Source organism: Podarcis muralis, chromosome 5 (assembly GCF_964188315.1).
Source record: "Podarcis muralis chromosome 5, rPodMur119.hap1.1, whole genome shotgun sequence".
Lineage (NCBI taxonomy): Eukaryota > Metazoa > Chordata > Lepidosauria > Squamata > Lacertidae > Podarcis > Podarcis muralis.
The window spans coordinates 42,588,408-42,613,894 of NC_135659.1; the positions used below are offsets into that span (position 1 = coordinate 42,588,408).

General features: G+C 42.9%; 2 protein-coding genes across 4 annotated transcripts; both read left to right on the plus strand.

Moving 5' to 3' along the window:
- Positions 1-400: 400 nt before the first annotated feature.
- LOC114598920 (cytochrome P450 2J2-like) lies at positions 401-11,455 on the plus strand. 3 transcript variants are annotated; one of them, XM_077928695.1, is made up of 10 exons: positions 401-856; positions 2,598-2,906; positions 3,705-3,867; positions 5,001-5,150; positions 5,834-5,994; positions 7,087-7,278; positions 7,804-7,939; positions 8,402-8,589; positions 9,667-9,805; positions 10,466-11,455. In XM_077928695.1, exons 2-10 carry the CDS (start codon positions 2,706-2,708, stop codon positions 10,639-10,641), a joined length of 1,506 nt encoding a protein of 501 aa, XP_077784821.1. In that variant the 5' UTR covers positions 401-856; positions 2,598-2,705; the 3' UTR covers positions 10,642-11,455. The 3 variants fall into 3 exon arrangements, with proteins under 3 accessions (XP_077784821.1, XP_077784823.1, XP_077784822.1); XM_077928696.1 differs by having other exon boundaries at positions 410-856; positions 7,087-7,263; XM_077928697.1 differs by lacking the exon at positions 2,598-2,906 and having other exon boundaries at positions 408-856.
- Positions 11,456-11,599: 144 nt separating this feature from the next.
- LOC114598922 (cytochrome P450 2J4-like) lies at positions 11,600-24,882 on the plus strand. The gene is made up of 9 exons (XM_077928699.1): positions 11,600-14,313; positions 15,145-15,307; positions 18,232-18,381; positions 19,049-19,209; positions 20,303-20,479; positions 21,016-21,151; positions 21,809-21,996; positions 22,854-22,992; positions 23,705-24,882. The coding sequence occupies exons 1-9, from the start codon at positions 14,113-14,115 to the stop codon at positions 23,878-23,880; spliced, it is 1,491 nt and encodes a 496-aa protein (XP_077784825.1). The 5' UTR covers positions 11,600-14,112; the 3' UTR covers positions 23,881-24,882.
- The last annotated feature ends 605 nt before the right edge of the window (positions 24,883-25,487 follow it).

Sequence of the window (25,487 nt, forward strand, 5' to 3'; positions counted from 1 at the left end):
GCAGACATCAGCCAGCCCCACAAGCTCGGGGGACAGCAGGGAGGCGCAGCGCCACTATCCCGCTGTTCCTCGACCTGGTTCGGTTTCCCTGACCTGCTTTTGGGGCAGAAATAAAGGGGGGGGGGTTTCATTTATTTCCCCCCAAAAAACTAGGTGCGTCCTATGGTCCGGTGCGTCCAATCGTGCGAAAAATACGGTACTTCTGAGTAACCAGCCAGGGAAGTTTCATTTGATTGGGAGGAAGGAGGGAGAACAAAGGAGCAGCACTATTTAGTACAGTTATGATGCTTCAACTGTTCTTAATCTACCCTGACTACTATAATTTGATTTACTTGAGACAAAGCCCCATTAAAAGCCCCATGAGAATTACATCTGAGTAAAGATGTGTACATTGTACTTAGAATTTGCTATATAGGGATCTTTGAGTGCCTGGACTTAAGCAGAACACTTTGCTTTTGCCACCCACCCACCCACTATTTGCACAAAAAACTTCAAGGGAATACCTGTGCCAGATGCTTCCCAGTTGCTGTGAAAAGTGAACAGCAAGACAAGAAGCTGGATAGAAAAGCAGGAATCAGAAGGTCTTTAGGACCCTGGGCTGTTTCTATCAGCTTGTGTCCAAAACTTGCAGTTTGCTCATTGGCTCAAAACAGGAATAAAGGTCTTGTTTGTTTCTCCCTCTCCCCTCTCGGGAGAGGGAACAAATAGCTTGCTTTCACCCTTTGTAAAGGAAGGTCAGAATCAAGGCCAGGGCCCCAAGACACTGTGGGCTTCCTCTGGCTCTCTTCTAAAGAGCCTACTGAATAGGTCTTCCTGTGCAGCTCTAACTGGTTCCCATCACTGAAGAGAGCAGCTGGTAAGTCATGTTGCTGCGGGATTTCCAACTGTTGAATTTGTTTCCTGACAACAGGGAGCAGTCCTCCCCACAGATCTTCAATGTCCATTATGCACTCGTGTTATACCTAAACACTTAGATCTTGCTTTTCCAGATTGTTCTTTCTACACCTTACCTCTTCTTGTCTTATATGCACCAGCCAGTAGTACCAGGACTAAGTTCATAGCCAAGTTTTGTTATACATGTTTTGTTATTATGTATTTCTTACTTTTTCCGAGAAAATGTCAATAAAAATCAATTGAAAACAACAACTGTGGATCCTTAGGAGCTTCTGGGTCTGAGCCTGACAGAACACAAGCTTGTTCTTGCTGCAGTGGGAAAAGGCATTGGTTTGTTTATAGAAAAGGGTGTGCTCACATCTCCACATCTAGCTCTATTGGAATTCCTGCCTATGTTTTCCAGAAATTTTGCAAGAAGGTAACAGAAGAGGAAGACAACTAAATATTCAAATGCTGCTTTTGTTTATATTAACTCTGTTGTCATATTTTAGTTTGTTTATTTGTAGTAATATCTTATGGTTGAGTAATGACCTCGATATGATATAGCGTAAAGACGCAATGAAGATCTACTGTATATTTTTTTTAAAAAAGTATTACTTTTCTTGTATAATCAAAAGATTTAATTTCCTCCTTGGAACTAACTGATCAGGAAAGTAGATTAAAAATCCCATTGACAACATGTTTACACAATCATAACCATCAACCCTTGGGCAACAGACAATTCAAAATTTAAAGGACCTATCAGTGTATATGGTTTACAGCTTATATAAACAATGCACCTGAAGTTAATCGACATATGGGGCCCCCAACAAAGTTCCTGTACAAGCCTCTGATGTTGTTTGGTTGGAAGTGGGGATTTCCTGATTATTATTATTATTATTAGAGCTTTTAGGGTCTGGTTTATTTGATTTGCATGGGAGTAAGTGGTTTGCTTTGTTTTGGAAAGAAGTATTTCTGAGCTTCAGTATTTCTTCTGTGAAATGGGTATTTTGTAGTGTCCTAAATAGTTTCAGCGCAAGTAGATAAATAGGGACCGCTTACCAGCGGGAAGGTAAACGGTGTTCCGTGTGTTGCGCTGGCTCGCCAGATGCAGCTTGTCACGCTGGCCACGTGACCCGGAAGTGTCTCCGGACAGCGCTGGCCCCCGGCCTCTTAAGTGAGATGGGCGCACAACCCCAGAGTCTGTCAAGACTGGCCCGTACGGGCAGGGGTACCTTTACCTTTACCTTTAAATAGTTTCAGAAGTGACTCTGGGCCCAAACACATTAGGGCCTCTGGTTTCCACAGCAACATTTTAGTGACTGGGTGACCTCTCCCAGCAGAAGTCCATGCTTTTGTAGTTTGCAGCCATTTGTCCTCCATTTCTCACCCGCATTGCATACCATCAACACCTCCCTTGTTCTCTTATAATGGCAATGGGGCCCACATGAAAGCAGGGGCATAGGAAAGGGGGATGGGGGACGGGCCGCCCAAGGTGCCATCATGGAGGGGGTGACAAATGATCAAGGAACAATTGTCATGAAGGAAATTAACCTTTGCTGTTCCAAAGAAGTGAAAATAGGAAGGAAATATTTTAATTCCGATTGCTGCTCTTCCCCACTCTCTTTTTCCTGCTTGGTGGAATCATTCATTAGGTCATTTCCTGCCTCTTTATGGGCATGATGTACAGCAATATAGGCAGACTTTGCTCTCATTTCCTACAGGCGCATTAGCCAAGAACACAGGTGTGGCTGCTCTAGTGGGATCAGATTCAGGTTTCCCTCAGCAGACAGCAGACCAATCTGAAAAGGAACACCTAGGTGGGTTTGAAGATGCTGCTGCAGCTGCTCTCTGTCCTCTGGGAGGCCTTGTCCCTGCAGGTCGTTCTGGTGTTTCTGGCTACATTTCTACTTGTTGCTGATTACAAGAGAAATATTCACCCAAGGAATTACCCCCCAGGGCCCATGCTTCTTCCTTTGCTGGGTAATATGCTACATGTGGATTTCAAGAAGCCTCACATTTCATTACAAAAGGTAAGGATGAAGGAAAAATTAAATATTACACTGCTGTGCCAGATTTGGGGTGGTGCAAGTGGTTCCCTGGCATAGGGCACTGAGCCAAGTGGGCAAAGAATTGAGAGGATCGATCATTGTGAAGATCCATTTATGTGTGCCAGATTTTGGTCACTCTCAGGGTGCCATACTACTAAAATATGCCCCTACATTGCACTGGAAAGGAGTGTAAGACCCTGGCTGGAGAAGCAGGTGGAGATGCTTCCAGGTTTAGCATCCTGATTCTGAGAGAGGTCAGCCTGATGTCTGCGAGGAGCCCATATGTGGGGCACCAAGAAAAATGCCTTTCTTTTTGTTTGTCCCCAGAATATGGTATCCAGAAGTGTTTTGCCTCTGAACTTTGAGGATCTATTTTATTCTACAGTTATTTGTAACAAATCTGGATCTTACAACTGCCTTTCACTTACCGTGGTTGGCAGAGTATTTTTTGTGTGTGTTTGTATGTTTTGTTGCTCCTTGTCCTACCTTCCCCACTTTTATCTTTGCAACAACTCTGTGTGGTAGACTAGGCAAAGTTACTACATGCAAATAAGCAGCAACTCTTGTGAATACATTGCAGGTGGAGGATGGAGGGGGCCTGTCCATGTACAGACCCTGGAAACCATTTTGGCATTTATGTTGTCCCTGATATATTTGATGGCAATCAAAGAAGTTCCCTTCTTCCATATAGGCATTCAAGAAGCACTAAGCAGACAAATTAACATATAATATAGAGAGAGGATAAATCATTTCTTACATTCTTCCTCAATCTCCATCCAGCTTATAGAAAAATACGGCAATGTCTACAGTCTTCAGGTTGGAAGCATGAGGTTTGTGGTTGTGAATGGATTGCATCTGGTGAAAGAGGCTCTTGTCCATCAGGGTGAAAACTTTGTAGATCGACCAAGTAGTCCTGGTATCCAGGGAATGTTTGGGTCATCTGGTAAGTTTCTTTTAATGTTGTCAATTATTTAGATAATTAAATAATTCCTTTTTATTTTTTATTTTTAATGGTCTGCATTGATTGGGGAACCTTTTAGATTATTCCTCAAGTTTAAATATTCAGGACTCATTGTTAGATCTTTCCTTAATCTGCATTTTCATTCCTTGCATCTTTAAACTACTAGTAGTAAGCTGTGTCATAAAAGTATACCTACTAAACTGTTTAAATTAACTGAACTCACAATTCAGTATTGAGTACTGAAGATAAACAGCTTGTAAATAAGAACCTGGCATTATTATGGATGGAGGAATCTGTCGGTTTTTCTTTCAATCAGTTCTTCATTTTTCCATTCTTCAGTTTGAAACACTTACACATCAGTAACACTCCAGTTTGCTCATTGTTTCAGGAAGTGAGACTGAAGTAAGGTTACATTTAAATTCAAGATGAACTGAATTTCTGTCCCATCACTAGTAGAGATGGAATAATAGTGCTTAGGCATGAAAGGAACAGGTAATATCTTCTTCATAGTCATTTATCTACTTATAGGGCAAATCCTGAAAAAGGACTACAGTTCACAAGCCAACCTAAGGAGGGATAATGACGTTAACATAGCAAAATGAAACAAAAATAAAAAAGAAAATAAATCTATTAACCACGAGGAAAGGAAGGGTGTGAATAATTACAGCAGGGGCTAGAGTGGGACCCCCATTTTAAATCTAAACCAGTTAATTCCAGGAAAAAAGAAAGCCTGAGTGGCTTAAGGAGAGGAAGGAACAAAATATATTAACTGCATGACTTTGTCACCTGTCAGTATTTTTTTAATGCTGCTCTTCTATCGAGAGTTCCCACAGTGTTTCACAGGACAAAATAAAATTGGTATTAAAAATTCTTCCCAAACAGTGAAACACACAAAAAGCATCAATGAAACAGCAGTAACAGCAAACGGCAGAATTCAGAGAACCAGATAAAAGCCACCAGCACAAATTGGCTAGTTTCTAATGCCTTGCAGTCTTTCCAAATGTCATGAGCAGGCAAGCAGAATAATGGAAAGCAAAGAGGAGTCCATCTTGGAATTAACAGGATTGCTAAATCTACTTACTTGCTCTACGTACTTATTACTCCCTCCCATCTAGGACTGGTCTTCTCTAATGGTCTCATCTGGAAACAACAAAGACGATTTGCCTTATCAACACTCAGAAACTTTGGTTTGGGCAAAAGGTCTTTAGAAGAAAGAATACAGGAGGAAAGCCGTTACTTAAACGAAGCAATAGAAGCTGAGAAAGGTGAGAACCAGAGTCAACAATCCTGTGGCCCACCTATGATACTTACCTTAAGTTGCTACTTTGTATGAACTAGGTCAAAACTTCATTAGCTAGGGTGCGAAGCTTTCTGGCATTATTTCTTCACACAAATGTAGCTCTGCTTGGACTGGAATGACCCTGTGATGGCGAAGGGGGTGTTGATAGGAAGCTCCACAGAGGCTCATTGTGGTGCAGAAAAGTTCTAGTGTGAAGCTCTGTGTTGGAACCTGCCATGGGAGCTAAAAGCCCCTAAATCCCCTGAACTAGAACAGAATCAGAGCAAAGGTTGGGTTTTTAGGATATCTGCAGATTTTTGATAGTTTTGGTATATCAGTGTGTCTCTATACTGTCTCTGATGGGGACGGTCCTTATCCTTTTTGACAGGCATTGTTACAAAAATGCCCTTTCCTGACCTCCTGCCTCTCAGATCAATATCACCATTCTGCAGAATAATCATTGCCTATGGAGAATAAATATAAATGGGCCTCAGAGTCCTGAGTGTCCCAGGTTAAATTACAAGATATAATGTTAATATGAAATGATTTCTTCAGCTAAAACAAATCCTGTCTCATCAACATCCAACCACTTTCCCCGCCTTCTGTTTTTGTTACATGGAAGCTAGAAGCACCCTAATTCCTTCTGCACCATTTTCTCTCCCTCTCCAGGGCAGCCATTTGACCCTCACTTTCAGATTAATAATGCTGTTTCAAATATCATCTGTTCCATCACTTTTGGGGACCGCTTTGATTACCATGACAGCCGTTTCCATAATTTATTGCACCTGTTTGATGAGGCAAGCCACCTTCAGGGAAGTTTTTGGAGTATGGTAGGTCTTCTTTGAGTTCAACAGAATTGCTTTGATTCCAGACACATTCTCACATTCTTGCTGACTGTGCAATCATTTGCTTTGGGTCCTCCTGTTTCTTCATGTTCTGATTCCTGTTTTCTCCCTTACTATTCATTCAAGTCTCTTGACTCATCCTTTTGCCTTCTAGCATTTTTTATCAAGGCACTAAAGACTTTAATATTGCAATGTGGGTTGTGAAATTGTTTATTACAGCAGAGGTTGTGTTTTTAAGTGGCTTGAGGTATGCGTATATCTGTTCCTCGTACGCAAGTGTCCAGTGACCCACATCCAGTGGAGCTGTGGGCACGCTCTTAGCATTAGCAGAGTATCAGCAAAGAAGTGAGGCTGTAGGTATTTGTCATTGCAAAAGCTTCTTTATTTACAAAAGATCGAAACAACAAACATGGCTGAGTGTGACCAGCAGCTTCACACACGTCTCCTCTGTCTGAAAGCAGAGAACAAAGAGTACAAAAGCACATAGAATGTTAGTACAGTGTCTGAGTTCTGTTCCCACACTCCTATCACTATAGAATGTAAACAGTGCATCACGAGATCCAACAGCAATGAGAGAATGAAATTACTAATAGGAGGGCTGTCACATGTGTGACTGTGAATAAAATCTCTGTGTATGTGAACAGGGTGTGACTTGATCCTACACAAACCTGTTCTGTGAATGGAAGCCCCATGCAGATGGGCATCATCAAAGGGAAACCCTGAATATTCTTGACATCAGCAGGCAATTGGCACATGCCATTTTCAAAATGGTAATCATCTTCTTGGGAAGTCAATCAGTGAATTACAAGTTGTGTTTGTAGAACTAACCACAATGATGCCATTTGATTTGCAATCTGTACATTCTAACCAAGAAGTGAAGACATTGCCATGTGGTACCATCGTAAGCAGTGGTGAGTGCAATATTTGCTCAGGTTCCAAGAGAGTCTGCCATCTTTGAGCCTGTGCACACCAGCCTTTATTACTGCTAGCTCCTTTCCCATGACAACGACATGATGTGAATGCTTTTTTGAGAGGGTTTTTCCTTCACATATACGATATTAGTGTTTGTTTCCTCAGCTGTACGATGTATTTCCTACTGTCATGAAGCACTTGCCAGGGCCCCATCAGACACTTTTTAAAAAATGGGGGCAGGTGAAATCCTTTGTGAGAGAAATCATTGAAAAACACAAAGAAGACTGGAACCCATCTGAACCCAGAGACTTCATAGATGCCTACCTAAATGAAATGGCCAAGGTGAGAGATGAAGAGGTAAAAAAGTATGTATCTTTAATAACAAAATAGTAGTAGAAGGCAGAGAAGCAATATTAAAAACCAGAACTAGTCATGTGGCTTGTCTGAATGGTCCTTAGTGCCTGACCATATTCTTTCTGTTGAATTTATGACTTCAGACAAAATACATTTCTGCATGCACAGAATATGAGGTCATGTATTTTGTGGGGAGACACCACCCCACTTGTTCACTGCTGGGATTTCACCACTAGTCGGTGGTTTGTGAGAGCACACAGTTGACATGACTAAAAGAATCACTGTAGTGGAGGCATCTCATGACCAAAGGATTCAGTTGCCTGAATAAACCCAGACCAGGAATTATTGACCAGAACAAACCCAAACTTTATGCCAGCATCAGAGAGTCACAGGACTCTTGACTGGACCTTCCTAGAGGCAGGATTAGAGTCACTGAATCCCCTGGTGATCTCTTGCCATGTGGGTCTGGCAGTAGGATGGTGTTTTTAATGACTGCTGAACTTCCTGGTGCATTTTCTTTGCATTAAGGAGGATGCCCCTTCCAGTTTCCATGAAGAAAGCCTCCTACAATCAACACTGGATCTGTTTTCTGCTGGAACAGAAACAACTTCTACAACCCTGCGCTGGGCTCTGCTGTACATGGCCATATACCCAGAAATTCAAGGTAGAACTGTAGTTCAGTGTTTCCCAACCTTGTGCCTCCAGCTGTTTTTGAACTACAACTCCCATCATCCCTGACTAGCAAGACCAGTGGCAAGGGATGATGGGAATTGTAGTCCAAAAACAGCTGGAGGCACAAGGTTGGGAAACACTGCTGTAGTTGACTCATTTGCCTTTCATTACAGTCGGAATACTGCAGCTTCAGGTGGACTCGTCAGAAAACACACATTCCCCTCAATAAAAGAATGAAGTCTTAAGGCATTGCTGAAACTTGACTAGTGAAAGTCCTGTGTGCTTTTTCAGTTGAAGGGAATTTCACAAATGAGATACCGCTACTCAGGAGGGTCTATCCCTTGTCACCATCTACTGGGTACTCAGTGGTGGGACATAAAGATGCAGTTTCCTTGCCGATATTGGTTTATGTCTGTTCTCCTTGTATTGATAGCAGATTTTCTTTTCTCTGCAGCAAAAGTCCAAGCAGAAATAGATTCTGTGATTGGCCAGTCTCGCCAGCCAGCAATGGATGACAGGGACAGCATGCCGTATACCAATGCGGTTGTTCATGAAATTCAAAGAATAAGCAACATTGTGCCTGCGAATGTGCCCCGGATGACAACTAAGGACACTACACTCGCTGGGTTTCATATTCCCAAAGTAAGTATTAAGATGATACAATGGTACCTTGGGTTAAGAGCTTAATTTGTTCTGGAGCTGCGTTCTTAACCTGAAACTGTTCTTAACCAGAAGCACCATTTTAGCTAAGCGGGCCTCCCGCCTCTGCCGTGTGATTTCTGTTCTCATCCTGAAGCAAAGTTCTTAACCCGAGGTTAAGAACTTTGCTTCAGGATTTCTGGGTTAGCAAAGTCTATAACCTGAAGCCTCTGTAACTTGAACCATCTGTAACCCGAGGTACCAGTGTATACCATTCTTATTTTCCTTTCCTCTTCCTTCAAGATACAAAAACTTGAAGCCAGAGTTCTAAATGAGGGTTGGCCAACATGAGGTCCTCCAGATGTTGTTCAAGTCTACCATCCTGAGCCAGCATGAGCATCCTGAGCCAGCATGAGCAATAGGCAAGAATGGTTGGACTTGGATCCAGGAGGCTTAGTACTGCTGTAGATAGTTGCACAGATAAAAACACAAAGAGTTCTCTGCCAGTTTAATCTACTATCTTCTCTTCTTTTTCTTTGAGAGGAAACCATATTGATTCCCAACCTGACTTTGAATGTCTTTTAAAATCTATATTGGAACTGTGCTTTTGTGGGACTTCATTGGATGAATTACTTAATAATGAGAAGTAAATATTGCTTTCAGAACATATCCTTGCTCTGTCAGGGGATAGATGGGTGGGGTATAAATAATAAATAATAAATTATTATTATTATTATTATTATTATTATGGCTTAGTACTGCTATAACTTCAAAGAGAATACAGTGGTACCTTTGGTTACGAACTTAATTCATTCCGAAGGTGTGTTCTTAACCTGAAACTGTTCTTAACCTGAGGTACCACCTTAGCTAATGGGGCCTCCCGCTGCCACCACGCCACTACTGTGTGATTTCTGTTCTCATCCTGAGGTAAAGTTCTCAACCCGAGGTACTACTTCCTTGTTAGTGGAGTCTGTAACCTGAAGTATTTGTAACACAAGGTGTTTGTAACCCGAAGTACCACTGTACTCGAAAGCGCCTTGTCATTTTTATCTACTTTCTTCTCTGCTTCTCCTTTGCCAGGGAACCATAATGCTCGCCAATTTGACCTCTGTGCTGTTTGACAAGGATGAGTGGGAAACACCTAATGAGTTTAATCCTGGCCATTTCCTGGAAAATGATCAGTTCATGAAAAGGGAAGCGTTCTTGCCATTCTCTGCAGGTAAAAAAGTTCATGGGCTGCTCATCAGAACTGCAACAGTGACAATATGATGGTGATCTGGTTGCTGAGAGCCTTGTGTATTGCTGAGGTTACCACCCTATTGGGACCAGTGGTCACATTTGGGATTTTGAGGAAGTGCTCTGTGTGCATGTCACAAAATGGCTGCCATGGGAGGTGGGATGTTACACGAAATGGTGTTGATATATTTCCCCCCCCCCTCTCCACCCAGTAAGCAAGCAGTTTGGATTTTTTTAGGGAATATTTACTGGGACCTTTCTCAGCTGCCCTAGAACAGAAACCTACTTCCATCTGGATCTTGAGCAACTAACTCTGTTTGCCACACCCTTAGATAAGCTATATGCAGATTAGGGAGATTCCTGATAAAATAAACATGAAATTGAAATATTCTCCAAAACTACATATGAGAGAAATTTATGTTAATTGAAATGTATCTATTCCAAATTCTCAAAAACCATGATCATATTTGTTCAGTGTTCCCATTTGCTTCACTAGGGAATACAGAGGACTGATTTCTATCTTTATTTTGCAACAACATACTGTTTTAAAGTATTTGTTCTCTCAGTGTTGTTTTAAACTGTGCAGCTGTTTACTGTAGCAAAAGCTCTCCACTGAAAAAGTCTCTTTCTCCCTCTCTTCCAGGAAAGCGAGCTTGTCTGGGAGAGCAGTTGGCGAGGACTGAGCTCTTTCTTTTCTTCACTGCCCTAATTCAGAAGTTCACTTTCCGAGCTCCAAAGAATGAGACATTAAGCCGTGAATATAGGATGGGTTTGGCATTGTCTCCCCTGCCATACAGGATATGCGCATTCTCTCGCTAAGGGACCCATCTTATAGCATTGCCATTTCTTTTAAAAGTCAGATTAGTTTGTGGGGCAGAAACACGCCTGTGGCTTAATACAAAATATGTTAAGCCAGAATTGATTAGGACTTCACCCAAGTAAGCAGGTTAGGATTGCAGCCTGTACCTTTAAAAAAAGTGCATTCAATTCACATTTCCCCCCTCAAGGAATTCAGGCAACTATAACTTAAGGCTGCTGGGAATTGTAGCTCTCTGAAGGGTAAACTCCATTTCCCATGATTCTCGGGGGCGTGTATGTATGCAAATAATATTGTTTCATTGGTGAGGATCCAAATTCTATCCCCCCACTTCTTGGTCAGGCGGTCTATCCCCCATCCCACTATTTTCAATATTATTATGTCCTGGTTGTAGTGAAGAAAAGGCATTGCTTGCTCTAATGGAATTCCTGCCTATGTTTATAAAATTAGAAAATGTTGCTTCGAAAATTTTGTTACAAAACCAATTCATAGACTCATAGACTCATAGAATTTCAGAGTTGCAAGGGACCCCAGGGGTAATCTAGGGCTGCCATATAGCTGGGTTTTCCCGGACACATCCAGGAATTGGATGACCTTGAGATTATCCCATGACCTTGAGATTATCTCTGTTCTGTATTGTTGGGCCAAACCCCAAGGCAGAGTTTAAATGTGCTTCTAAATATAGTAAAATTGGTGGGTTAAGCATAGAACTCTTGAGTTGTATGGTGGACAATGAATATTCCCCAGGTTTTATTATTTTCAAAAAAAAACAATTTTGTTGTTCTTTAATAAACATGCTGGATAACAAGGTGAAAACTGAGTCTGCAAAGTGTTTTCCATGAAAATAGTTAAAAGTGGCAATTTGGCTGTCTGGGAGTGCATATTGCTGTTACTCACAGGGGCAGGGGCAGAGGAGAATGTCAAAAGATGTATGCTCCATTTCCATCAGTACTATTGTGTCCAGTTGAAAACATTCAAGCAGAAATTTCCTGGGGATGTTGTGCCTGCAGTTCTTTGAGAGTCTTGGGCTTGATGTATGCTTGGCCTGAACCAATCTCTGCTGTGGTGTTCTTTGGGAGAAGGAACATAGAGTCTTAAGGCCTTTGAACAACTATTATTGAATAATAAAGGCTTACTCTCAGTTCTTTCTAAAATTATATTGGATGCCACTGTAGGTGGACCTGCTGGTTAGAAGTTGTGCTGGGAACAAAATATACAGCTTTCGCTCAGTGATAGAGACTGGGAGGTTTTGTGGTGGAAATTGCCTTATAAATCAATCTTTGTTTCTGTGAGGGAATTATCTTTGAAAGTATTGCACAGCTGGTATTTGACACCCAGGTATTTGGCTCCCCCCTCTGTTGGATGGTGGGTGTCTCCAGGTGGGCATGTATTGATACAAGTGGGTTTGGGGGAGAAGCAGCTTATAGAAATCTCTCAAATAATGCAACAGGATGTCTCCTTACCCCACGTTTGGCAGTACTGAAACGAACAATTCAAACTGGGTTTTAAAGAACAATGAACTTATTGTCCACCTGGTCACATTAAGATTAATAATAATTAAAGTTATTTTGTTGTTTTGTTCTGGAGACAGAGCTTTTCTGACCATCACTATTATTTCTTCTGTGAAATAGGTATTTCTTGGTCCCCACAATAGTTTCAGAAGTACCCCTGGGCCCCGAAAGTTGGGAGCCTCTGGTTTCCACAGCAACATTTTAGTGACTGGGTGCTTTCATACTTGACCTCCCCCAGCAGAAGTCCATGCTGTTGTAGCTTGCAGCCATTGATCCTCCACGTGCGCAGAGGCAGGAATAAGGACTTGCCATTCAGCTCCACTGTAGACACAATTCCACCTGGCCACCTGATTATCATCAGTTTTAGTATTTAAGTATTTGTATTTAAGATGGGGAACCAAGGCTAAGAGATCATGGCTTGGCTAAGAGTAGAACTAGATGGTATGGTAGCACTCACTGGACCTCCCAAGAGCTCAGTTGCTGCTGCTTACTGGGAGGAAAAAAATCAACACAGCAGTGATGTTAGTGTGCTGTAAACACACTGATGGATCCAATCCAGAGCTCCTGGTCATGTGTTTGCCTTGCACAAACTACTCTTCTTCACATGGTCTGCTACTGGAGAAGACTATCTAGTACTAGAGGGCTCTGGCCCTCTGAATGATCCTTCTCCCATCATCCCTGTCTATTGGCCATACTGGCTGGGGCTGCTGGGAGTTGGAGACCCAAAACCAGCTGGAGAGGTACTGGTTGCCAGTCCCAGATCAAGTCATTCTGTTGCCAGAAAAAAATGTAACCTATGTAATATTGAACAGAAGGCAAGCAGGTTGACTCCTCCGGCCTCCTTAGCCATTGGTTATAGCTGTTGAAATCACCACTGGTCCAAATGTGTCAGGAACAGAAGTCATCCTCCTTAGTAAAAGTTTTAAATTTCTTTATTGACAGTGCTTTGATTTGCACTGCCAGAAACGCCTTCTTAGAAATGTCCGGAAGGAAAGTAACCTTTACAGTTCCTAAAAAGGGAAAACAGGAAGGAAATATCATAACTCTTCCCCCTTGGTAGAGTTACTCATTAAGTCATCACCTTGCCTATTTGTGGGCATGATAGATAACAATACATGTGGACTTTGCCCTCATTTCCTTTAGGAGCATTAGCCACGCGGGCGGGTGTGGTAACGTGGCTCTCGCTAGACCTCCCAAGAGCTGAGTTGCTCCTGCTTACTGGGAGGGGTAAAGCAATGTGACGGTGATGTTGGCATGCTATAAACATACTGATGGAGCCAATCCAGAGCTCCTGGCAATGCATTTGCATTGCACAAAATTTCCCCCTTCTACATGGTCTGCTACTGGCTAAAACTATCTTAGTAATAGAGGGCTCTTCATTGATCCCTGACTGTTGACCATACAACCTAGAGCTGTTGGGAGTTGGAGACCAAAAACATCTGGAGAGCTGCTGGTCAGTCTATTGCCAAAGCAAAATCTAACGTATTCAATACTGAACAGAAGGCAAGCAGGGTGACTTCTCTGGCTCCTTAGGCAGCGGGCAGAGCTGCTGAAACTACCACTGGTTCAAACATGTTAGGAACAGAAGACATTCTCCATAGTAAACATTTTAAATTTCTTTATGGACAGTGCTTTGATTTGTAGTGGCAGAAAACCCCTTAGAAATGTCATGAAGGAAAGTATCCTTTACTGTTTTACAAAAGTGAAAACAGGAAGGAAATATTCTAATTCAGAAAGCGGCTGTTCTCCACTCTCTTCCCCGCCCCCTTGGTACAGTGAGTCATTAAGTCATCTCCTTCCTGCCTCTTTGTGGGCGTGATATATAATATATGCAAACTTTGCCCTTATTTCAGGAACTTTAGCCAAGAGGGTGGGTGTGGCTGCTGTAGCTGGAGCAGAATCAAGTTTCCCTTGACACAATGCCGTCTCTTTTGACATAAGAACACCTAGGTGGGTTTGAAGATGTTGCTTCAGCTGCTCTCTGTCCTCTGGGAGGCCTTGTCCCTGCAAGTTGTTCTGGTGTTTCTGGCAACATTTCTACTTATTGCTGATTACAAGAAACAGATTCGCCCAAGGAATTACCCCCCAGGGCCCAAGCCTCTTCCCTTTCTGGGTAGCACACTACATCTGGATTTCAAGAAGCCTCAGATTTCAGCACGAAAGGTAAGGATGGAGGAAAGAGCTTTAGGGTGGTGTGGGAAGTTTCTCCCTATAAGATGCCCAGCCAAGTGGGCGCAAAATTGAGAAAATCTATTTGAGGGTGCCAGATTTTGGCCTCACTCACCACCTAACAGCTATTTGTAACAAACCTGTGTCCACAACTGCCATTTGCTTTCTGTGGCTGGCAGAATATTGTGTGTGTGAATGTAGGTACTTACATTGTACATAGGTACATTACATGTAGGTAGGTACATTGCCCTACCTTCACTCCCCCTTTATCTTTGCAACAGCTTTACTACATGCAAATAAGCAGCAACTCTTGTGAATAGATTGCAGGTGGAGGATGGAGGGGGCCTGTCCATTTACAGCCCCTGGAAACCATTTGACAGCAATCAAAGCTTCCTTCTGCCATATTTCTTTCTCCCTCTCCCTCCAGTCGGCCAACAAATTAATATATAATATATTAGATAGGATATTATGTATTCTTCCTCCATCTCCATTCAGGTTCTAGGGCTGCTCAGTGATACTAATACTCCAGTGACACATAATGTGGCATTTTTGTGCTGGTGGCAAGAAAGATCAGGGAGAAGAACCTGGACAAAACTGCAGTAAACTGTAAGGGAGATTCAGAGGTCTAAACTGGAAAAAACCTATGTTGTGTGGAGTCCCCAATCTACACATGCATTTGCACTTTATAGTTTTGACAATTCAGGCAGTGGCTCTGTTTTTTATATATAATTATATAGTTATGTTGATACATCTTCTCCTGATAGTATTTTGTCATGGACTTTGGCTAGTACAATAAAGCTTATTCACCTTACTGTCTCCATTCAGCTTGCAGAAAAATATGGCAATGTATTCGGCCTTCAGACTGGAAACATAAGGATTGTGGTTGTGAATGGATTACACCTGGTGAAAGAGGCTCTTGTCCATCAGGGAGAATATTTTGTAGATCGACCAAAATCCCCTGTTCTTGATAAGATATTTGGGTCACTTGGTAAGTTTCCTTTACTATGGTCAATGATTTAGATGATTAAAATTGCTTTTTTAATTATATGCACTGATTGTACAACCTTTTAGATTATTAGATGTTTTCTTAATTTAGGGTTACCAGACATCCCCGTTTCCAGGGGACAGTCCCCGGATTTGCGAATAAGTCCTTCAACAAATTCCATCCCCGGAATGTCCCCGGATTTCATCTAATGTCCCCGGGAAACGCAGCCTATCGGAGCAGCCTCCCAACATCTGTGAAGATAGGCTTCACGCTGCCTATCAGAGCTTGCGTGCAAGCAGGAGGGGGCAGGGATCTCTCAGTTAGGCAACGGGAAGCCTCCCTACCTGCACGCAAGTAGGTATGGGATTGGGGCTGCTCCGATGGGAATGGAGGCATCACGCTGCCCGAGCCTCGCCGCTGCCGCTCTCGGCCCTCCTTCTCCACCTTCTATGCCTGACCCACCGTGCACCGCTTCCCCACCCACCCACCAAAGAACCAACAACTCAGGGGCTGCCCAGGCTCCTGGAGAAAGGCGATAGAAGCATCGGAGGAAGGGGAAACGTGGCAGTTGAGGTCAAGGTGGTGGCTGCCCATCTCCTACTGCCATCACTGCAGCATCAACATCCTGAACGTGTAGTATGTATGTATGTGTCAGAGCTGCCCTAGGTCCCAGCTCACAAAGGACCAACGCCAGTTCGTTGTAATATAAAACAGTCTTTATTGAAGCTCAGTTTTGCTTTCACAGCCGCGGCGCGCAGCTCTACGTCTCAAACTCTAGACCGCCGAAGCTCCGTCTGAATCTCCTCCCCCCAGACACCAGTTTAAGACTCTAGCCTTGCTCCACCTCTTCCTCTGCTCTCTTCTCCTCTGGGCCCGCCTGTCCGCTGGGGTCTCGCCTCTCCTAGACTCTTCTGACGCTGAGTCTCCTGAGTCCTCCCCCTCCCCCCAGCGGGCTTTAGGACCTGGTTCCCAATCCTGGTTTCCTGCTGTGCCGCGCGCCTGTACATTCGAACTTGGCGCGCACGCCCAGCCGGCCACCTTCCTCCTGACCGTTACACTGCTCCTGTCACTGCTTCCCCCTTCGGGGAGGCTAGCTGCACCTGACTCTCCCTCCGTTCCCTCACTCTGCGATGGAGGCGTGGTCCCCCTTGACTCATCCTCTCTCCCTGCTGGAGGGGAAGCTGGCCCTGATACATGTGACTCTTCCCCCTCACTATGCTCTGGTGGAAGAGCTGGTCCTGCTCTCCCGCTGCTGCTTTGGGATTCCCCGCTGGCCCCTTGCTTCTGGTGTGTCCCCCCTGGGACCCCCCTTGCTCTGGCCATTGGCGCCCCCCTCTGGGAATCTTCTGATTCGCTGGAGAGACTCATGGAATCTCTCGGGCCAGTCTCATACTCCCCTACGCTGCCCTCAGATTCTTCCCCTTCGCTCTCCATTTCCTCTCTCCCCTGTGCCTCTGCTCCTGAGCCCCTGACAGTATGTATTTATTTAAAGTGTCCCCGGATTCATTGAAAAAAATGTGGTAACCTTATCTTAATTCACTTTTGCATTTCTTGCATCTTTAAACAAAAGTAAACTAATAAGATTTGTCATAGATGAAAAACTAGATTAACAGCTCACAGTTCAATGTTGGGTGGCAATCAGAGTCTGGCCGTGTAGTGCATCAAACAGCTTGTCATTATTGGTCTGCAATTGTTAGAGGTGGAGGAATATGGGAGTTTTTCTTTCATTCAGTTCCTCATTTATCTGTTGTTCAGTTTGCCACACTTCTACATCCAATAATGCTTCAGTTAATGTATTGTTTCAGGCTGTGAGAATGAATTAAAATTGCATTAAATTGCACCTGAGCTGACTTTCTGCCCCATCCCTAGTAGTGATGGAATAATATGCTGTCGTTAAGCACTGCATGGAAGCAGCAGGTAGTATCTTTTTCACAGCCATTTTTGAGTCCACAGCTGCCTTGACCAACTACATTCTTTCCATGGTACCCCTGTGGGGTTCAGGAGCCCAGTTATGTCACCCCTTGCCTGCAGAGCTGGCAGCCTCTCACCCTTTTTTGAGCACCCTCCCTTGTGGAGTGTTCCCTCAGCCTCCTCTCCTCTCCCCTCTCCTTGGGAGTCCTCTTGGCAGCCTCTGCTGCCCTCCTTCTTCTCTGAGCTTCCCCACCTCCGTGCCAAAGAGAAGTGCCTCCTCACACTGCCCCACAGGGGCCTGGAACTTGTCTGTCCCAACAGCAAGGACTGGCTGGCTGGGCTCCCTAACCCACTTGCTTCCTTGTTCTGTGGCCACCTCAGCTCCTGACAACCAGCACACCCAGAACATTCACTCGCGGAGCTCGTAACCAGGGCTGCTGCAACAAACAGCCGCACAAGCCTTTGGGAGGCAGAGATGCTAGAGGGCATCAGAGGAGGGAGGGAAGGAAAGAGGGACAGAGACCAGTGTTGCCCACAGCACTCCTAACCATAATTCAAGGCACCCTAGGGTACCATGGCACTGGTTGCAAACCACTGAGCTAAGACCTCCCTGTGATTGTGTCCATTTAGTAAAGGGAGGGCATTGGGAAGTGAAACAGGTCCAGTTCAGAGGTCACTGTCCACAGATGCCCAACATATAGACCTCCGGGTATAGGGCGATATATAAATTCAAACAACAACAACAACATACAGCAAAAATGTTATGCAAATGAAACAGCAAAGAGAAATATGTTAATAGTGAGCAGAACCCAAGTGGGGATGCAGCATGCTGGAACTCATGTCAAGTGGGCCTGTGGCCAAGGTCCAGGTCACATTTTCAAATGCCTTGCAGTCTTTCCAACATAATAAGTAGGCAAGCAGAATAAAGGGAAAGAGACAGGAATCCATCTTGGAATTGAAAGGACTGCTAAATCTTACTTACTTGCTGTATGTACTTATTACTCCTTCCTATCTAGGACTGGTCTTCTCTAATGGTCTCATCTGGAAACATCAAAGACGGTTTGCCTTAACAACACTCAGAAACTTTGGTTTGGGCAAAAGGTCTTTAGAAGAAAGAATACAGGAAGAAAGCCGTTACTTAAAGGAAGCAATAGAAGCTGAGAAAGGTGAGAACCAGTACAACAAACCTGGGGCATGTTTACGCTGCTATTTTCTAGGAACAAGATCAAAAATACATTAGCCAGGGTGCGAAGCTCTTTAGCATTATTTCTTCACGTAAACGTAGCTCTGCTTGGACTGGAATGACCCTGTGATGGCGAAGGGGGTGTTGATAGGAAGCTCCACAAAGGCTCATTATGGTGCAGAAAAGTTCTAGTGTGAAGCTCTGTGTTGGAACCTGCCATGGGAGCTAAAAGCCCCTGAACTAGAACAGACTTAAGAACAAAGATGGAGTGTTTGGGCTGAGAAGGTGTGCAGATTTTGATGATTTTGACAACCAACATCACAAATAGAATAGGGTTTGAAGTGCAATCATTTTGGTATATTTAGATATATACTGTCTTTGAGACGGTCCTTACCCTTTTTGACAGCCATTGTTACAGAATAATCCTTGTCTATGGAGAATATAAATACTCACTTGAAAATATAAATAGATCTCAGAGTCCTGGGTGTCCCAGGTTAAATTACAGGATATGATGTTAATACCGATGCTTTCTTTGGCTAAAACAAATTCTACCCCTTCCACACTCATCCACTTTCCCCTCCTTCTGTTTTTGTTATATGGAAGCTAGAAGCACCCCAATTCCTTCTGCGCCATTTTCTCTCTCTCCCCAGGGCAGCCATTTGACCCTCACTTTCAGATTAATAATGCTGTTTCAAATATCATCTGTTCCATCACTTTTGGGGACCGCTTTGATTACCATGACAGTCGTTTCCAGAAGCTACTGCACTTGCTTGATGAGGCATTGCTTCTTCAGGGAAGTGTTTGGAGTATGGTAGGTCTTCTCTGAGTTCTTTTGCATATAACCACAACACAATTGCTTGGGCTCCAGTCACATTCCCACATTATTGCTGACTGTGAAATCATTTGCTTTGGTCCTCCTGTTTCTTCATGTTCAGATTTCTGTTTTTCCTGTATTCAAGCATCTTGTTCCATCCATTTTCCTTTGCCCCCTAGTGTTGTTTATAAAAGCACTGAAGATGAAAAGGTTGGGATGTGTTCAGTAACGTAAAGTGGGAGGCCAAATCATGTGTTACAGCACAGATCATATTTTTATTGGGGGGAATAACATGTGTGACTGAATAAAATCTCTATGTATGTGAACCCCATGTATGTGAGGCCATCATAAATGGTATACATAGAGTGAGCTGCCATTGTTCTGCCCCAGCTTCTGACAACTTAGGAGTTCAAAAGCATACCAGCGCAAGTATATAAATAGATACTGCTGTAGTAGGAAGGTAAACGGCATTTCCGTACACTCATGCGTCCATCACAGTGACCCGTTACGCTGGAAGTGGTTTAATCATGTTGGCCACATGACCCGGAAAGTTGTCTGTGGACAAATGCCGGCTCGTTGGCCTGAAAAGACAGATGAGCCTCATAGTCGCCTTTGACTGGACTTAACTGTCCAGGGGTGCTTTACTTTACCTACATGGACTAATTCTACACACACACCATTTACAATCTGTGAATTGACACCCCATGCAGATGCATAACATTAAAGGGAAACTCTACATATTCATGACATGAGCAGGCATTGATACATGCAGTTTTCAAAATGGCAGTCATCTTCATAGGAAGTCGATCAGTGAATTAGAAGGTGTGCTTTCAGAAATGAGCACCATGATGCCATTTAATCTGCAATCCATACATTTCTAACCAAGAAGTGAAGACATTGCCATGGGGTCCCATCATAAGCAGTGGTGAGTACAATATTTGCTCTGGTTCCAAGAGAGTCTGCCATCTTTGAGCCTGTGCACACCAGCCTTTATTACTGCTAGCCTCTTTCCCATGACAAGAGCATGATGTGAATGTTTTTGGAGAGGGCTTTCCCTGCACATACATGATATTAGTGTTTGTTTCCTCAGATGTATGATCTCTTTCCCTATGTCATGAAATACCTGCCAGGGCCACATCACACACTTTTTAAAAAATGGGGGCAGCTGAAATCCTTTGTGAGAGAAATCATTGAAAAACACAAAGAAGACTGGAACCCATCTGAACCCAGAGACTTCATTGATGCCTACCTAAATGAAATGGCCAAGGTGAGAGATGAAAAGGATAGAAGGTAGATATAATTTTGATAATAAAAATGATAGTAGCAGAAGGCAGAGACACAATTTTAAAAACCAGAAATAACCATGTGGCCCATAATGGCTGACCACATTTCAGTGTTTCCATTGAGTTTATTATTCTAGAAAAAATAAATTTCTGCATATGCATGAATATGAACTCATGTATTTTGTGGGGAGACAATTCTCCATTCTTTCACTGCTGGGATTTTACCACTTGTCAGTGGTGAGCGAGAGCAAACAGTTGACATGACCAAAAGAATCATTGTAGCAAAGGCCATCCATTGCCTCAGTTGTCTGAATAAACCTCCTCTAGGGCTTTGGTGTCCTTGACCAGAACAATCCCAAACTTCATGCCAGCATCAGTGATTCACAGGACTGTTGTCTTGACCTTCCTAGATGCAGGATTAGAGTCGCTGAATCCCCTAGTGATCTCTTGACATGTGGGTCTGACAGTAGGATGGTGTTTTTAATGGCAGCTTAACTCTCTGGTGCATTTTTGTTTTAAGGAGGATTCTGTTTCCAATTTCCATGAAGAAAACCTTCTACATTCAGCACTGGATCTGTTTCTTGCTGGAACGGAAACAACTTCTACAACCCTGCGTTGGGGTTTGCTGTATATGGCCATTTATCCAGATATTCAAGGTAGAACTGTAGTTGGCTCATTTGTCTTTCATTACTTTGGGTTGTACATAACAAAGGCCTACTGAAAGCAAACATCAATATATAATATTACCATTAGATGCTGAAAAGGTCTTTGACAAAATATATAAACAGAATATGGTGGCTGTACTAAACTAATGGTGGCTGTATTTCCTTTGGAATGCAAAAAATGGATTAAGATATATGATTCGCCCTCATCTAGAGTAAAAGTAAATGCCATGTTTTCTGCTACTATAGAGGAGCTAGACGGGGATGTCCACTTTCACCTTTGTTTTTCAATATTTGCATGGAACCCTTAGCTTGCGCTATTAGACAACATAGGTACTGTTGATCTATGGAGAAACACATAATTCAGTTTAATACAAATTGGTTTCATCTGCAGATGATATTCTTTTGTTTATTTCTAAATCCTCATTTGCTGATGCAGATCATAGGTGCCTTTCCTAAAATATCCGGATACTCTGTTGACTGGTCCAAATGAAAATGGATTCCAATAAGTGAAAATTCAGTTACCTATTTATTTAAGGAGTATCAATTCTGTATCTTCTGAAATCCGTTAAATATTATAGATGGGCCATCCCTACAGATCTTAGAAAAAGTCTATCCTTGTGTTGATGGGAGATTTTATTTTGTTTGCAGCAAAAGTCCAAGCGGAAATAGATTCTGTGATTGGCCAGTCTCGCCAGCCAGCGATGGATGACAGGGACAGAATGCCATACACCAATGCAGTTGTTCATGAAATTCAAAGAATAAGCAACATTATTCCTTTAAATGTGCCTCGGTTGACAACTAAGGACTGTACACTGGCTGGGTTTCATATTCCCAAAGTAAACATTAAGAAGATATACCTTTCTTATAAGCCTTTCCTCTTCTCTTGAGATGTGAAAACTTGATGCCAAAGTTCTAAGTCGGGGATAGCCAGTGTGCTGCTCCCAAGATGCTGTGGAACTCCTTCTGCTTAAGCCAGCATGGCCACTGGGCAGGGTCTGGGGTGTTCTTTGGGCACATCAAGATCTGGAGTGGAGGGAAGGGGTTATGGCTAGATAGACTTTTGGTTCTTTCCAACTCCTGGCAAAAATGGATTCCAAGCGCAATCTGTACCATTTGTATGGATAGCTAGTTACTTTCTTTTCTTTTCGCTTTTTAAAAAATGACCATTACTAATAACCCAAACTGCAACACCTGGCATCTGGTTTTTCCTATCCTACTTTGAATATACAGTCATACCTCGGGTTGAATACGCTTCGAGTTGAGCGTGTTCGAGTTGCGCTCCATGGCAAGCTGGAAGTAATGGAGTGCGTTACTTCTGGGTTTCACCGCTTGCACATGCGCAGATGCTTAAAATGACGTCACACGCATGTGCAGAAGCAGCAAAAAGTGATATGTGCCCATGTGCAGACGTGCCGTCGCTAGTTACGTTTACCTCTAGATGCGAACGGGGCTCCAGAACGGATCCCGTTCGTATCTAGAGGTACCACTGTATTTTAAAATTGAACCTGTGTTTTTGTGAGATGCGGTTCAATGAATTACTTAATAATGCATAAAAAATATCACATTCAAAACATTCTTTCTGAGTTGGACTTGGATCTAGGAGGCTTAGTACTGCTGTAGTTGCACAGATCAAAACACAAAGATTTCTTTGCAAGTTTTATTCTACCACTTTTCTCTGCTTCTTCTTTGGCAGGACACTATATTACTTACCAACTTGACCTCACTACTCTTTGATGAGGATGAGTGGGAAACACCCAATGTGTTTAATCCTGGTCATTTCCTAGAGAATGGTCAGTTCAGGAAAAGGGAAGCGTTCCTGCCATTCTCTGCAGGTAACAAATGTTGATGCGTGGCTTCTTAGAATTGCAACAGAGACTACATGATGATGGCTTGGTTGTGGGAAGTCTGGTGTACTACAGGGCTCAGCACCCTATTGGGGCCAGTGGTCACATTTGAGATTATGAGGAAGTACTGTGGATGCAAGTCACAAAAGGACTACTATAGGAGGTGTGAAGTTACACAAAATGGTGTTGGTATACTCTTCCCCCTCCCCGCACACCCAGTAAGCAGTGTGGATTTTTGAGGGAATATTTCCAGAGCTTTCTCAAGTGCCCTAAGTGGGAGAGGTGCTCCACAAGGCATTGGGTGGACAGCAGCTGATGTATTTTTTCATAGTTTCCTCAAGGAAGAGAAACCCACTTCCATCTTGAACTTGAGGAACTGAGCTCTGTTTGCCACACCCTTAGCTAAGATTAGGGAGATTCCTAATAAAATATATTTGAAATTTATATCATATGCAGTTTTAGAGAAAAAATAAATTCATGTAACTCAAATATATCTATTCCAAATTCAGTAAAACCATGATCATATTTGTTCAGTGTTCCCATTTGCTTGACTGAGAAGTAGGAACGACTTATATGTTTATTTTGCAACAACATAATTACTTTTTAAATTATTTGATCTGCCCATGTTATTTAAATTGTGCCACTCAGTGGAGAGCAAAAGCTCTCCACTGAAACAGTCTTTTTCCTCCTTGTCTTCTAGGAAAGCGGGCCTGTTTGGGAGAGCAGTTGGCGAGGACTGAGCTCTTCATTTTCTTCACTGCCCTAATTCAGAAGTTCACTTTCCAGGCTCCAAAGAATGAGACATTAAGCCGTGAATTTAGGATAGGTTTGACCGTGTCTCCCCTGCCATACCGGATATGTGCATTCTCTCGCTAAGGGGACCCAATTTATAGCATTGCCGTTTCTTTAAAAAGTAGGATCAGTTTATGGTGCAGGAACAGATCTATGGTTTAATCCTAATTGTGTTTAGCCAGAGTTCAGTAGGGCTTAACCCAGGTGAGCAGGATTGGGACTGCAGCATGTTCCTTTAAAGCAGAGATTTCCACACTTTTTAGACACACATCATTTCGCAACACAATTATTCAGTTTTAATAGCAAACCAGAGGTTAAACTAACCCCTTATAAGAGATACGGACATATATCATGCAACACCCCTGAACACTGCAGTCGACACACTAATGATGACACATGCTTTGGAAAGCTCTGCTTTAAAGCCTATGCAAAGCACATTTGCCCCCTCAAAGAATTTGGGCAACTAGGGTTTATGGGTACTTAGAATTGGAGCTCTCTGAAGGATAAATTCAATTTCCGAGGATTCTTGTGGGAATGTGTGTATGCAGATCATAATGATACATTGATGAGGATCCAAATTCCATCCTCCCACTTCTTGTTCCAGGCTGTATGTCTACCCACCATCCCATTATTTTCAAATAATAATAATAATAATAATGTCCTGGCTGTGGTGAAGAAAAGACATTCCTTTGTTTGTAGGAATCTGTGTGCTTACGACTCAAGATAAAACCCTAATGTAATTCCTTCCTTTGTTTATAAAATAAAAAAAATGTTGCTTAGAAATTTATGTTACATAACCAGTTCATAGAACCATAGACTCACCGAATTTTGCAAGGGACCCCAAGTGTATTCTGTTTCAAACCCCTGCAATGCAGGTATCTTTTGCCCAATATTGGGCTTGAACCCATGAACCTGAGGTTCTTGCAGTTGTGTATTGGTGGCCCCAACCCCAAGGCAAATCTTACAGTAAATGTGCTTATAAATACAGTAAAATTGGTGGGTTTAACTCTTGAATGTTGCCTAGGTTTTATTATTTTCCAAAAACATTATTGTTGTGTTTTAATATACAGTGGTACCTTGGGTTACATACGCTTCAGGTTACAGACTCCGCTAACCCAGAAATGGTGCTTCAGGTTAAGAACTTTGCTTCAAGATGAGAACAGAAATAGTGCTCCTGCGGCGCAGCGGCAGCAGGAGGCCCCATTAGCTAAAGTGGTGCTTCAGGTTAAGAACAGTTTCAGGTGAAGTACGGACCTCCGGAACGAATTAAGTACTTAACCTGAGGTACCACTGTACTACATAGTGGATAACAAGGTGAAAACTGAGTCTGCAAAGTGTTTTCCATGAAAATAGTTAATAGTGGCAATTTGGCTGTCTGGGAGTGCATAGTGCTGACATTCACAGGGGCAGGAGCAGAGGAGAATGCCACAGAGAAGATACACACTCCCTTTCCTTATGATTGTGTGCAGATTTAAAAGTCCACTTGGAAAAGTTCAAGTTGAAATTTCCTTGGGATATTGCACCTACAGTTCTTCAAGAGTTTTGGGCTCGATGTATGCTTGGCCAGAACCAATCTCTGATGTGGTGTTCTTTGGGAGAAGGAACGTGGAGTCTTGTTATTGAATAATCATGGAGCAGATAAAGGCTTACTGTCATCTCTTTATAAAATTATATTGGATGCCACTGTAGGT